Source organism: Malania oleifera, chromosome 11 (assembly GCF_029873635.1).
Source record: "Malania oleifera isolate guangnan ecotype guangnan chromosome 11, ASM2987363v1, whole genome shotgun sequence".
Taxonomy (NCBI): Eukaryota; Viridiplantae; Streptophyta; class Magnoliopsida; order Santalales; family Ximeniaceae; genus Malania; species Malania oleifera.
In genome coordinates this window covers 64637117-64652107 of record NC_080427.1, presented here as the reverse complement: position 1 = coordinate 64652107, position 14991 = coordinate 64637117, and the positions used below count along the sequence as shown (strand labels likewise).

At 33.4% G+C, this 14991-nt stretch overlaps 2 protein-coding genes across 7 annotated transcripts in view; both read right to left on the bottom strand.

Moving 5' to 3' along the window:
- Nucleotides 1-14991, bottom strand: part of LOC131143501 (inositol hexakisphosphate and diphosphoinositol-pentakisphosphate kinase VIP2-like) — a 102897-nt gene that overhangs the window by 72431 nt on the left and 15475 nt on the right. For all 5 annotated transcript variants that reach the window (XM_058091853.1, XM_058091851.1, XM_058091854.1 and 2 more), the window contains 2 exons: nt 12815-12968; nt 5824-5894 (listed from right to left, as the gene is read on the bottom strand). In XM_058091853.1, the coding sequence (XP_057947836.1) occupies nt 5824-5894; nt 12815-12968 (225 nt within the window). The remainder of the gene's footprint in view (nt 1-5823; nt 5895-12814; nt 12969-14991) is intronic.
- On the bottom strand, nt 186-1189 carry LOC131143502 (uncharacterized). 2 transcript variants are annotated; one of them, XM_058091857.1, is made up of 3 exons: nt 669-1189; nt 508-571; nt 186-399 (listed from the first exon to the last, which is right to left on the bottom strand). In XM_058091857.1, exons 1-3 carry the CDS (start codon nt 961-963, stop codon nt 378-380), a joined length of 381 nt encoding a protein of 126 aa, XP_057947840.1. In that variant the 5' UTR covers nt 964-1189; the 3' UTR covers nt 186-377. The 2 variants fall into 2 exon arrangements, with proteins under 2 accessions (XP_057947840.1, XP_057947839.1); XM_058091856.1 differs by having other exon boundaries at nt 508-1189.

Genomic DNA, 14991 nt, shown 5'->3' with positions numbered 1-14991 from the left:
AATCAATTAAAATCATAAATAAACGTCACAAAATAAAAATACTGACCATGAGAAATAACAGGACTCACACCCCAAACATTAGTAAGAACAATCTCAAAGCAATTAGAAGCACGACTACCATGCGCAAGAAAAGGTAAAGTTTTACTTTACCAAGACGACAAGTATCATAATCAAAAGATACAAGAGAAGAAGAAAAGGAATCTTTATTGCCAAAAAAACCATGTTTCATAAGATGAGCCAAGACAAAAGAATTAGGATGACCCAATTCCTTATGCCAAACTTCATTATTATTGGCAGTAGTCGTACAAGCAATAGAAACAACATTAGGAGATGAAATTGTAAAGGAAATAAATGTCCCACTTTAGGCCCCTTTGCCATCACCGTCCCCGGCATCTGATCCTGCACAAGACAACCACCACGAGAAAAATGAACATCATCCAAAAGAAATCAAATTGGTAGGCAATCCAGAAGAGACAAAAATATCGCAAAATAAAGAGCCCAAATTACCAACAGCTGTAATTGGAAGAGTACTGGCGTACTGCCACCATCAATCTGAATATTTTGCATGCCTCTATACTTGCGAACACCATGGAGACCCATCATATTACTGGTCATATGATTAGAAGCTCCCAAATCAACAATCCAAGAAGTTGAGTTAGTAGTCGTACCTTGCAAGCCTAAGGCAGACACAATCATCTGTTGGACCATTGCTGGTGTGAGAAAAGACGAATCAGAGCTTACAGTGGGTGGCGCAGAAGAAGAAGTAGAAGAGGACTGAACAGCAGCCTGAAAAGCTTGAGATTGGCGATTTTGAGACTGCATTGTCGCCTTTGATGATATGGCCTTCTTTCTTACAGTAGTTACAAAATTTCTTAGGACAGTTGTGAGCAATATGACCAAACTCCTTGCAACTAAAACACTGCAACTTGTTCCTCCCTCTCCCTTGTGTTGCATATGATACATTCACAACCTCAGAAGATACCTTCTCAGAAGTCATACCCATCTGAGTGGATAACCAATGTTCTTCACGCAATAAATCTCCCAAACAAATATCCAAAGAAGGAACCAAATTACGGTTCAATAAACTAGCTCGAACAAGCTCAAATTCAGGCCGAAGTTTCATCAAAAACTGATCGCGTTGACTCTCAGCATGAACCGCTTGAAGAGTCTCGAGTGCCGTAAGGGGAACCTTAGCATGAACAATAGCAGAATACTCATTCCAAAGATTAATAAAACCAAAATAAAATTTGTTCAATAGGTAAATTATCTTGACTGTAATTACTAATTTCCAACTCCAATTGAAACTTCCGAGCACTGTGATCTTGGTGGTAAATACAATGAAGATAATCCCACATAGCCTGAGCCATAGTAAAACAGCGAAGATTGGCCACAAGGTGAGAATCCATCATCCCCAACGGTCAAGAGATCACCTTAGCATCCTTGACCTCCCATTGTGTAAATTCCTTTTCATCAGTGAGAACTTGAGCAAAACTATCAATATGATTTGATAATTCATTCCCTTTCAAGAACATTTTAAATTGGAATTTCCACGTAGGGAAATTCTTTCCAGTAAGTCGAATAATAGTCTTTTCAATAGAGATAATGAAAGGCACTAAAAAAAAAATAAGCCCAAGCAGTCAACCAAATAAACGGCAAGCCTAACTCAAATCAACTCGAAATCCAAATAATAAGAGGTTCACAGACACAAAAACCCAGCAGAAATAAAAAACCCAGATCAAACACAGAAGCCTATCTCGAAATACCTGCCCTATGTGAAAAACAACACAACAGAGGAAGAAACACAGCACCTTCGTCGATCACACCAGGAGAAGTCAAAACTGCTGACCACCACAAAAACTGCCGACAGCCACAAAGATGCCCAGCCACCACGAGAAAAACACCGAGATAAGTAGCTCGCAACCAAGGAAAGGGTGCGCAATTAAAAAAAAAAATTTCGGCAGTCCCCAACAAAACACAAAATCACCAAAGTGGACACCACAAAGAAGGCCGACGCCCACGAAAAGCAAGAAAGAACTTGCTGAAACCGAGAGATTTGAAAAAAAAAAAATTTTAAAATAGCGATGAGAATCGCACCCAGTGATTAAGACTAAAACGACGGAATCAGGAAGGGGGCTCTGATAACACTTTAATTTTGGTCTAAATGCCCTTGCCATCGGTTTTGCTTTCATTATTCATAGAAAAACTTTACATAGTTGTTGCCTAATTTTCAACACATTTTCAGCACTTAAATGCTGCCAGATTTTCAGCATTATTTACAGCCTAATTTTCAGCACATTTTCAGCGCCTAAATGCTGCTAGATTTTCAGCATTATTTACAGCCTAATTTTCTGCTATATACAATCTAAATATAAACTAAAATATTTCAACTATATTATTTATAGCCCTAATTATCCTAAATTATCTAGGTAACATCATCCACCTTAACATTCGCATCTCAACAACTTTTATTTTTTGTACATGTTGTTTCTTTGTTGCTCAACATTCTAAACCATAAAGCATAGCTGGCCTTATAACCGCTAATAAAACTTTCCTTTTAATTTTAAGGGTATTCTACGATCACACAACACACCCGATGCACTCCTCCATTTTACCCAACCTGTTTTAGTTTTATGTACTATATCTTCTTCAATTTCCCCTTCAACTTGCATAACAAATCCAAGATATCTAAATCTATCGATGTTATTAATCTCTTGATTAAGTTTAATCTTCTCTCTATTGCTACACTTTACATTACTAAAATTACATTTCACATATTCTGTCTTATTCCTACTTATCCTGAACTCTTTAGACTCTAATGTGGCTCTCCAACGTTCTAACTTAGATTCCACTCCACTGCTACTATCATCAATCAACACAATATCATCTAGAAACAACATACACCATGGGATCTCATTTTTGGATCTTAATTAGTTCATCAATTACTAAAGTAAAAAGATAAGGACTCAAAGTAGAACCTTGATGTACACCTATTGTGATCGAAAAATCTCTAAATTCACCTCCTGCAGTCTTAACGCTAGTCACTGCTCTATCATACATATCCTTAATGACCTCCGTATATCTACTACAAACTCCCTTGTTTTCTAAGACTCACCAAAGAACTTCCCTAGGTACTCTATCATAAGCTTTCTCTAGGTCAATAAAAACCATATGCAAGTCCCTCTTCTTTTCCAAACTTTTCCATAAAAGTTATTAAAAGATAAATAGTTTTTTATGTTGATCTCCAAAGAATAAACTGAATTGATTTTCTGAAATCTACGTTTCGAATCTTATTCTATGTTTAATTACCCTTTCCCATAATTGCATCGTATGACTCACAATCTTAATTCCATGACAGTTATTACAGTTTTGAATATCGCCTTTGTTTTTGTACACAGGTACTAATCTACTTTTCCTCCATTCTTCTAGCATTTTCTTGGTTTTTATAATAGTGTTCAATAAATTAGTTAACCAAACAAGTCATTTATCTCCTAATCATTTTCAAACTTCAATCGGCATTTTATTTTTATCTGGTCTTATAGATTTCCCACTTTTCATATTTTTTTAATGTCATCTCAACTTCAAGGACTCTAATTTTGTGAATGAATCTTCTATTTTTTGTTTTCTCCTCATTTGTCACTTCCAAGTTCAATCTTTCATTTTGGTTTTCACTAAACAACGTATCAATGTATCTCCGCCACCTCTCTTTTATGTATTCTTCTCTAATTAAGATATTATCATTCTCGTCCTTTATACATTTTACATCACCTAAATCTTTGCATTTTCTTTCTCTAGCTCTAGCAAGTTTATAAATGTCTTTTTCTCCTTCTTTTGTATCTAGATTAGTATATAAAGTATCATAAGCTCTATCCTCTTATGTTTAGCTTCACTAATATTTTTTTTTTTTTTTTTTTTTTTGCATTTTTTCTTGCTTCTTTATATTTTTCAAGATTTTCTATACTTATACTATTTTAACATATTTTATACCAATTTCTTTGTCTTAACGGCTTTTTGGATTTCTTGATCCCACCACCAACTTTTTTTACTCCCCGAATATCTTCTTTTGGACTTACCTAAAACCTCTTCTGCTATCCTTATGATAGAATATGGCATTCTATTCCAAACAGTATTTGCATCAACCTTATCCCCTCCTGTCCAATCACACTCTTTGTTCATTTTATCTTTAAATTTACTATATTATCTCACTTCAAGTTCCACCATCTAGTTCTCTTGCGTTGATTTATGCTACTCCTTCTCATCCATCTTTTAATATATATAAATATATATATCTAGTACTAAGACTCTATGTTGTGTAACCAAACTTTTACTTGGAATAACTTTACAATCCTTACAAGATAGACGATCCCCATGCTTAGTTAAGAAGAAATCTATTTGGCTTTTATTATACCCATTCTTGAAGGTTATTGAGTGTTCTCTTTTTATAAAGCAAGTATTCAATATAACCAAATCGTTGGCTTTTATTATACCCATTCTTGAAGGTCATTGAGTGTTCTTCTCTTTTTATAAAGCAAGTATTCAATATAACCAAATCGTAAGAAATGGAAAAATCTAAGATTGTATCACCGGCCCCATTCTTATCTCCATATTTGTGACCTTCATGTATACTCTCATATCCTATATTATCCTTTCCAATGTGACCATTCAAATCAGCTCCTATGAATGACTTTTCGCACATAGGTATCCCTTGTAAAATACTATCCATATCTTCCCAAAATTGTCTTTTAAGATTTTCTACTAATCCTATTTGGGGAGCATATGCACTAATGACGTTCACAATCTCTAAGCCTAAAGTCATCCTGATTTTAATGATCCTTCCCCTATTCTTTTACATCTACTATGTTAACTTTTAGGTCCTTGTATACAATAATACCCACGTCATTTTTATGTTTCTTTATACCAGTGCACCAAAGTTTAAATCCTGATTTTTCAATTTCTCTAGCTTTCTCTCCTACCCATTTCGTCTCTTGAAGGCAGATGAAGTTAATTTTCCTCCTAAATATTATTTCCACTATTTCCATACTTTTTCCCGTTGCTAATCTAATCTTAGTTTCCTGTGCTAACTTATTTATCCTCTCCCTTTTACATTGACCTGATATATTCCCTTGACCTAGGTGAATTTGCTAAGAATTCATGATAATAAGATCTGACAAAGTTTTAAAATGCTGTCAACTATCTAACACAACTCCTTTATCCGGGCTTCATACTGGCTGTGCATGCAAAGAATTTGTGTTACACAAGCAAAGTACACATTTGCAATTTTTTTTTTTACACGGACAATTTTCTCCAAGAACAGTCAATGTAAAAATAAATAAGGTACCATTTCAGAATTTAAATAGTATAACACACAGACACGTGGAGATAAGGCCTTCAAAGGTCTCCTGACCTGCAACAGGTTATTAGTGTTGATTTTATTAAGAACAATCAGTCATATGAAAGCCTTAGTTTTTTGGGGAGCTTTTGCCTTCAAAATAGAAGAATATAGAAAACAAGAATTAGAATGGGTTGAAAACTCAGAAAAAAAAAAAAGAGTAAACCTAAAATCTTGTAGAATGTTCCACCAAAACATGTAGATGGCCAAATTTTTTTAACGATAAAACTAAAGTAAATTATTTGCCCAACTTGAAACAAATATATTTCTCACTTGGGCAATTAACTACATCTTAAAGATGTCCACCGTTTTTATAATCCTATAGCTCTAGGGCATTAAATATGATGTTGCATTACATGATAAAACTATAGATAAATATATTACACACGTACTAAATCCACACTAAATTTAACAAAGAGTACATAAACAAGCCTCACCTTCCTAAACAATTCCTTCATACCTCCACCTGCCGAACTGGGGTAATATATCATAATGCTGTGATTATCCCCTTCATAAGAACATAGAGAGAGAATTTGTATCATGCATGCAAATTGAAACTGTTATATTTTCATACTATTTAAAATAGTAAAGTAGGAACATTATATTTGGTTCATGGAATGGCTAATCCTATGAGTACAATGAAATAAGGTGGAAGTGTAATAAAAGTTGTGCAGGGATATAGAAATTTGAAAAAGGTAGCTCATGCAAAAGCTTCTGTTATTTCATCCAACATTGAATAGGACAGGGATAGACATTCGCATGGTAATATTTGGGAATAGTCATTCCTTGTCTATTCCATGTCATGGATTAATAAGTATTTTTTGCACCGTCATTTTAATATATGATGGTAACACATTTTCTTTTGTCAGCTACCAAATCCTTATATCATGCCCATTCTATTCCTCGGAATAGACATTCCACAAACCAAGCATAAACTAAATATTTTGACCTAAAATTACATACGAAATTTAATAATAATAATAATCCAATTCAAATTTGCAACATTAAAACCTCAAAAAAAAAAGAAATATGATCTTAAACAAGGACCATATGATAAAACAGCAAAGATGAATAAAAAAGAGGTTATATGCCAACAAACTTTCACCAGTTTGCAAAGGACCACAGCACAGCATTCAAAGTTATACATTTTTTCCCTTCAATATTCAGTTCTAACCATCAACATGAACTTAGATCATTTGTATAGGCAAGGGCCCAGCACCTAATAGCTGCTGCATGCAACACCCAATAAAATTCAAAGACCAAGTTTCAAATTTGAAAGAACAATGGTTATGGTTTGATCTTTCGAAATATAGCTCTATTTCTTGTGAACCATGAGATATATCTACTGTGAAGAAAATCATTTCTATCGCATGAATCAATGGAGAACTAAACTATGTAATCAGCCCCAGTATGATCTAACTTGAGACAAATTCAAGTACTCAGCTTAGAAGGGACCACAAGTTCTGCACAATTTTTCACAAAAAGGACATGAACATCATAAATAGGGAGCCTACTAGAATGAAATATCTATTTTATTACTAAAATTTGCTAATATTTTTAGGTACTTTTTTATAATGATTTTTTATAACATGATTAGATTAAAGAACTAAGTTTAAAAACATTGTGTGTGGGTGTGTGTATGTGTGGGTGTGTATTCATTAATATACATGAATACACATACATACATACATACATACATACATACACATACACATACTAAGTTTATGTTTCATTCATGGAATATGTTCCTTGTAGTAGGATGGAATACAACAGAAAGAAAAAAAAAATTGGATAAAAAAAATTTAGAAGGGAGTTACTCATGCAAGTTATTCCATCCAACATGTAACAAGAAAACAATAGTCATTCCAGTGGTGAAATTTGGGAATAGTTATTCCTCATTTATTCCTTGTTATGATTCGTAATAATTTTTGTATTGTAATTTGCTTTAGGATAATAACAAATTTTTTTGTGTAAACTTTTATATTACCACATCACCAAAAGCTTAAATTGTTAGGTTGTAGGCCAACAATGTATATCAAGCTTTAACACTCCTTCGCATGTGCAGCCCAATTGTAGGTGGATAGATACACAAACAATAAATAACACCCATCTCAAAGAGTAAGATAATTTTTAACCTCCACACAATAAACACAGGTAACAAGACTAGAAACCATGACCTCCTAGCAACCATAGCTCTAATAAAATGTTAGATTACCACTTCACCTAAAAGTTTAACTCCTAAAAGCTTAAACTATTAGGTTGTGGGCCAAATGTATATCAAGATTTTAAGAAGAAAATAAAATCATCAAATTCTTCTACTACTACTGTAATCCTAGGAATAGAAATTCCACGAAGCAGACGCAACCTAAAATATTTGTTTTCTTGTAAAATTTACGAATAATATCTTCGCTTTTACACTCCTTTTTAATTATTAAATAGATATACAACTTATGCCAATGGTTATGAAAACATGACTGAAATAATATATCTATTGAAATGTGGATTTATTGGCATCCTCCATTTCAATTCATTTATAAGATTTCAAAGTGGATTTTAAGGAAAGATTCAGGATTTCTAAAGGTTCACTTTTAAACAAGCCATGACACATCAATGGCTGAAAAAAACAAATGTGACATCAATGATTTTTTCCATATGGCAAAATACACCATCATATCAAAGATTCTGAGCAGATTAGCTTCTCTGAATTTGATCATATTAAATGCTATCTGCTCAACTGTTCAATACTGCAAGTTACTAAGGTAAGGATGGTGTTTTTGGCCTTCAATGTTATTTTGTGCAAATTTTCAAAGAAAAATTGGGGGGGGGGGGGGGAAGGGGAGGAGATTTCAAAGGAAGCTGCAAAAGAATGCAACATGATGTTTCTTAAAATAGAAAAGGAACATTAGGGGAAAATAAAGGATGTTACTGATATATACAAAACGCTATAATATTACAGACTTACAGTATAACATATTTACATTGCACAATACATTTCAATTCTTCTCCTTTCTTTTATGTCTTCAATATTACTAATACAATATACCTTCAACCAATAATTTGACTTAAATTTTTGCTTTCTTATTGTGTTATTTTCATAGCTACTGTGGTCATCATACCAGGCATTTTAGCAATGCTCTTAAAAAGGGAGAGAGCGGAATGTCATCAAGATTCAAGAAGCACTATTAGCACAGGCTAAGAGATCTCTTCTATGTAGCACTGTCACTTCTACAAAGGTATCATCACGCCATGTCCATGTCATATTCAGGCACCAACACCCCTCAACCACTCTTCCAACACGTATTCAACACTTCAAAAACATGTCAACTATTTTAAAAGTGTCAGTTTAATCTTATATTTCCTACACACTTTTGAACACATTGGAAATTCCTCTCATACTTTTTCAACAATATTTTTTTGAAAAATTATAATTTCTTTTAGTTTATTCATAAAAATCATAATTATAAAAGAATTACAACTAAAATGATCTCATTTGAAAAAAAAAAAAATCATACTGAACTTTTTGACATTTACAATGAAAAAAAGGTAATATATTGAGATTTATAAATTAAAAAAAGAATATGTATTTATAATGGAATTTTTAACATATTGTTATATAACATCAAAAACTATATTTGTCATACATAATATGTTAAACATAGTATCATAGAATTATTAATTACGGTACCATTCCGTGTTGTAACCTATATTTTTAGGATTTGTTTTGTCCCTGAATCCATGTTGTGTTGTGTCGCATCCTTCCTGTTTCCTATGTCCATGTCAGTGCTTCAGAGGATCTCTCATATCACCTTGTCTCTATTGCAACTTCAGTTCATGCTTCTCAAGAAGGCTTACTATTAGCAAACCTTTATGAGTTCATGATTTACTTTTTAAAAAATGAACTATTCTAATTTCAGGTTTTTTATGATTTACTTGATTTTTTATTTTATTTTTATTTTTTGCTATTAAAAGAAGGTATATTAGATAGAGAAAGAGAAGTTACAATGAAAGAGGACAAGAAGTCCATCCCAAAAATAAATAAAATAAATAAAAAATAAAATAAAATGAAAAAAATAAAAAAGGAAAAAATAAAAATTAATAACTAAACAAGGAACCCCACCCCCCCCCCCCCCTTCTTCAATCTGTTTCCTTCATGGTTCACTGAACTCTTCGAGTTAGCTAACTCCTTTTAAGCCTTTTTAGCTCTGTTTTTACATCCATCAAGGCGACTTCAGTCCCCTCAGAATCACAAAACTTTAAATCCAAATTTATCCATGAGATCTTGAACTTCAAAATCCTTCCCTGAAATCTCCTCCACTGGTGTTGGTTAAATATTGTCCTTGAGCTGCAGCTCATTAACCAAATTGTCATTTACAAATAAAGAGACCCCCTCCAATCCTTCCTAAGGGAATGGGTGTACATATGATAAGTCCCCTAAACCATCACCGGAGTTAGAAACATATCCATATTGTTCCCTAATTTCATCCAATAGCGAACCCCCACCACAATCAAAACTCACTTAGACCATCGCTTTCATTATCTGATAAATCCCCCCATTTCAATACCACCTTTCCTTTGCTGACCCCATTACAAGAATTGCTCATTTTTTTCTTAGCATTTATGTCTTCCATGATAACTAACTCTCCTTCTAAATTCCTCTTTAAAACCTTTGGCACGGTCTCACCAGACTGCTCTCTTTTTTATTTGAATGATCTTTACAGATCTTTTTTTTTATAGAAAAAGGAATCCATTAGATAAAGAAAGAATGTACTATCAGGAGAGAAGACATCTCCTTAATGAAATCTGAGAATCCCCAGAAAAACAAAACAAAAAAAAAAACGGAAAACACAAAAAATACAGCAAACTCAAATCAGCACGCCCTTAGAAGGGACTTCCAATCCCACTGAACATTTGTCAAACACATCCCCTTAAAATTTCCATTGCGCACACACCACAAAGAAGCCATGACACCAACCAATATGGAATCTTCTTCCCTGAAAAAATATGTAGATTACTTTCCTTCCACAAGCCTCGTAGCACTGCAAATAAAGCAAAATCCCATAAAGCAATACCTTCCTCATTCCAAAAGATATTGCCAAGAACTCCTCCATTGTTCTCAGACAAACCCAACTCTTTCCAAAATAATTATATAACTTATTCCAAACCTTTTTTTCAAAATCGCAATGCAAGAAAAGATGAGAAACAGATTCTGAACAATCAAAACAAAGCATACATATATCAGGGGATAGAGCCTTTAAAGGTTTCCTCATCTGCAGCAAGTCCTTAGTATTTATTCTATGAAGCACAATCAACCAAAGAAACGCTTTGATTTTATGGGGGATTTTGACCTTCCAGATTACTTTGTAGAATGGAAAGGAATGATTGGTACCAACCAAAAAATCAAAGAAAGATTCACACGAAAAAACATCTAAGGAATCCAACAACCAAGATCAACTATCATTGAATCAAATTTAACCAAGGCCCGAGTTCCTTCACCTTTTAAGTATAAGCCTCTTCAACTAAGTTCATCAACACCACGTTTTCCTTCACATATTACCCCCAATATCTTCACGATCCAGATTAATTCCTCTTTCTTTAGAACAATATGTGAAAACTTTCTCCCTGAAAACTCCAAAATCCGGAAAACTGAGGGCTCCACACCCATCTGCACAATCATCCACCAAGTATAAACCTTGGGACCCTTAAATCCCTTTGCCTTAAGGCCTGAGGCATCAGAAATCCTACCCAAAACACCATCACCATTGTAAACCTTTGCTACAACATCCTCTTGCTCCAAAAACACAATCATCGACCAAAACTTGAAACAAGACTTTCCTTCATCACCTCTGTCTCTTTAACACTTTCAGTACTGTTGCTTCTTTTTCTGATGAATATGGCAAACACTCTTGGCTATCAAGAATCTGCCTACACTGATTAATGGGAGAGTTCTGGGTTTGAAATGCGGGAAACTTCTGATATTCCTCAACCTGACCTCCAACTTCTGGTAATGGATGTGTATATTAATATTTTGTTTATTGAGGATATAAATGTATGAACCTCTTGCTTCTGCTATTATTATTTTATTTTGCAACACGCATTCAATAAAATTACTTCAAGTTGGATTGAGTGTGTTATGGGGATTGTGTTTGTCCATCCAATGGATTTCTTTCTGTAGGCTACATAAACTGGGGGAAAAATATATTTTTTTTGTTTATATCAAAAGCTTCCTTTTTTGTCAAATAGCACAAAAAAAAATTCATTGATAGATTAAGAATTGAAAAAAAAAATGTATAGCAAATTAATTGAACTTAATAAATGAATTCAAAATATCAACCTCATAACAAATAAAGCTATACCAAAATCTGAAGTTCACAGATTGGGAATAGATTAGTTCCAACTTTATCTATTCCCTTGGTTCGTGCCATGGCCCATAAAATTTGTCATTGTACTTCCTATCTTACCAAATGATTTGCAAGCATTGAAGACCAACTGTGATTCTGTAACAAATGATTTGTGCTTTCATGTTCCCAGATTCTCTTTTTATGGAACACCTTAAAGCCCTATGAGTTTGCATGTCAATGTCAAAAAAAATTTTTACCAATCATTGAATCTATTTGCTGAAAATAAATGTCTCTTTTGTTCTGGTTTCTGCTGTTAGATGGATTGTGTATTTTAAAAGTTTGTTTAGCATTGCCATATTTTGCCTCTTTTGCTTTTCAATAAATTTGTATGGTAGACAACATCCAGGTATTCACTTTGTACACATGTTTTTGTTAAATCTGAATATTATTGTTAAGGCTTAATATATATATTGTTGGCCCACAACCTAACAGCTTAAGCCTTTAGGTAAAGTGGTTTCCTGACAATTATGTTTCACGAAATTCAATATAGAGTATTTTCAGTTAGTTTATATCATTTCTATAGTGTCTATATCTTTTTTTCCTTTTTTGCAGGCTGTTTAGCATTTCCATAGTACCGCGCACAAGCTTCTAGCCAGTATTAAGTAAATTGTGGAGGCGCTAAAACCAATTGCTCATCACCTAACCAGTAACTCTTATGAAAATTCCACTACGCAATGCTAGTCCCACAAAGGGAGTCCTGGGAATAGACGTCAATAGACAGTCCTGACCTTCAAACAGTCAAACCTGCTCACTTAATGCTTGAAAGTTGCAACATTTAACTATTGCATGTTAAAACAATGTTTCATGCCATTAATGATTTCAGTGATGAAGCAACCAGATAATGTCAACAGCAACATGCTTCAATCAAATCTAAGAAGGAATTTTTTTTTATTCTCATGACAACCCACATACACAGGTTAAGCAAAATCAAGGAACTTTAAATGAGACATTAATGAATTATTTGATCAAAAATTTTGTTTTAAAAAAAAAAATCAATGTAAGAACTTGTTAATACAAATATGGTGCTCACCATCAACCGGCTTCTCCACAAATGGTTTCCAAAAACGATTACCATGGACCTCAACAAAATCATCTTCCTCAATAAAATAATCAAGCTCTTGACACGGCACTTCTCTATTTACAAGGGCATATCGTGGAACAGGAATTCCACATATTTCAAGATGCTAGATTTACAAAAAGGAAACGGAAAGAATTAGTCTCCAATATTCAACTGCTAAAAGATGAGAACAATCAATAAGATAATTAACATGATAAAATTCAAAATATAATCAAGTTCACACAAGACAACTTTAGAACTCATCAATTTTTACAACACACTTTAGGCATTTATCTCTTAGGGCGCACCTTTGGACAACCTAAACAGCAATCTCTATACACAATTAAGCAGCCGGCTAAAATTCCATCATGGATCAATCCACAATGACCACTGTTAGATAACCACTTTAGCTTAAAGCTTAAGTCGTTAGGTAGTGGGCCAACAATGTATATCAAGCCTTAACACCCCCACACATGTGCAGCTAGATTGCACATGGAGAGATAAACAAACAATAAATAACACCCATATTGGGAACACATTCATTTTCTAACAAAACTTACATTAAACACAGGCAGCAAGACTAGAACCCAGGACATCCTGCCAACCATGGCTCTGATACCATGTCAAATTACCACTTCACCTAAAAGGTTAAGTTGTTAGGTTGAGGTTGTCGGCCAATAATGTATATCAAGCCTTAATAAATTACACAAAGATATAACGGAGACTAGACACTCCTACCCCTTCAAAACTTCTACACTTTATTTGACAGGAAACTAGATGTTATTAATCAAAAAGAGCAAGATTACAAAGTAAACACTGAAAAGAAAGAAGAGAAGCCAACTGCACAAAGAAAAAATTATATAAATAAAAATTCTGATAAAAATATTATATAAAATTGAAATAAAAAATAACCGCAACAACAATGCTGAGACCATTATAGAAAAATAAAGTGTATCTCAAATTTAGTTCTTGCTTGGCCCAAAAGTATGCAACACTATGACTAAATTTAGGCGTTAATGGAAGGAGCAACCTATAGAACACAAAAAGGTAAAGGATTTCTTGGAAGATGTGAGCTTAGCTCTAAGACTTTTACCAGGTGTTTGGTTCGTGCCTGGGAATCCAAATGCCCTTACCACGGGAATAAGGATTACCAAAAAACTAGGATGAAAATAGTTTGTGGGCTTAATAGGTTCTCATGAATCCTAAAATGCGTAACCCAATATGAGCATCAAGGATTCACATTCCTGGGAACCCTCAAAGATTCCTCAAACCAAATGACTAACATGATCTTCCACAAAATTGTTGAAATTCCCGTCAAAATTTTTGGTTTCCATGACCCTCGAAATCGAAATGGCAATCAATTTCCGTCTTGCATAAATTCCATCGAAATCACAATGAATCATCCGAAATTTATCGAAATTTTGAAATTTTAGCGTAACTTGTCGAAATTTTAGCGAAACTTGTCAAAATTTGAACCATACAATGAAATGTTCTCAAAATTCAAATGAGAGATTTAGGAGTGAAGAGAATTTCTTGCTTGAATTATTTTATTTATTTTTATCAAAACAAAACATTATTACAAGTTCTTTTGAAATTATATGAAAAAATAAACCCACAACAACATTTTATTTAACCATTCATGTCAAAATTATCATTATTTGTCTAATAAATAATATTTAAATGATTTATGAATTTCATTTGTACTAACTAATTCACTAAATATGTTTAACGTACATTATCTTACAAATATGTTTGATGCATATACCATATTACAACCTTTCCACCTCATACACAGCATAGATATATTTAGTTGTAATAGAATAATCCTAAAACTAACATTATTATGTCTAATCATTTCTAAAGCTTCACAAAAGAATTCCATGCTTTACAACTGATTTCCATTATTTTTCCAAATCGAAATCAAAATTGACATCAAAATCAAAATTTCTGTCGAAAAATTTCCGTACTTTTGGAGCTTCGAAATTTGAGCTGAAATCGAAATTTAAGACCTTGATGACTAGTTAATAGCATTCAAGCACCACCATATAACATTAGGCAGTTCTGCCTCCGTACATGTGAATATTTTGAGAAACAACCACACTTCAACGTGGGTGTGGATTGATATATTTATATTTACAAGAGATAATTAC

Excerpts from the sequence above, each read along its gene's own strand:
- LOC131143502 (XM_058091856.1), bottom strand. The coding sequence starts at position 963 with ATGTATCATATGCAACACAAGGGAGAGGGAGGAACAAGTTGCAGTGTT. Across the intron at positions 400-507 it reads TCTTCCAATTACAGCTGTTG|GATCAGATGCCGGGGACGGT; the intron begins GTAATTTGGGCT and ends TGTCTTGTGCAG.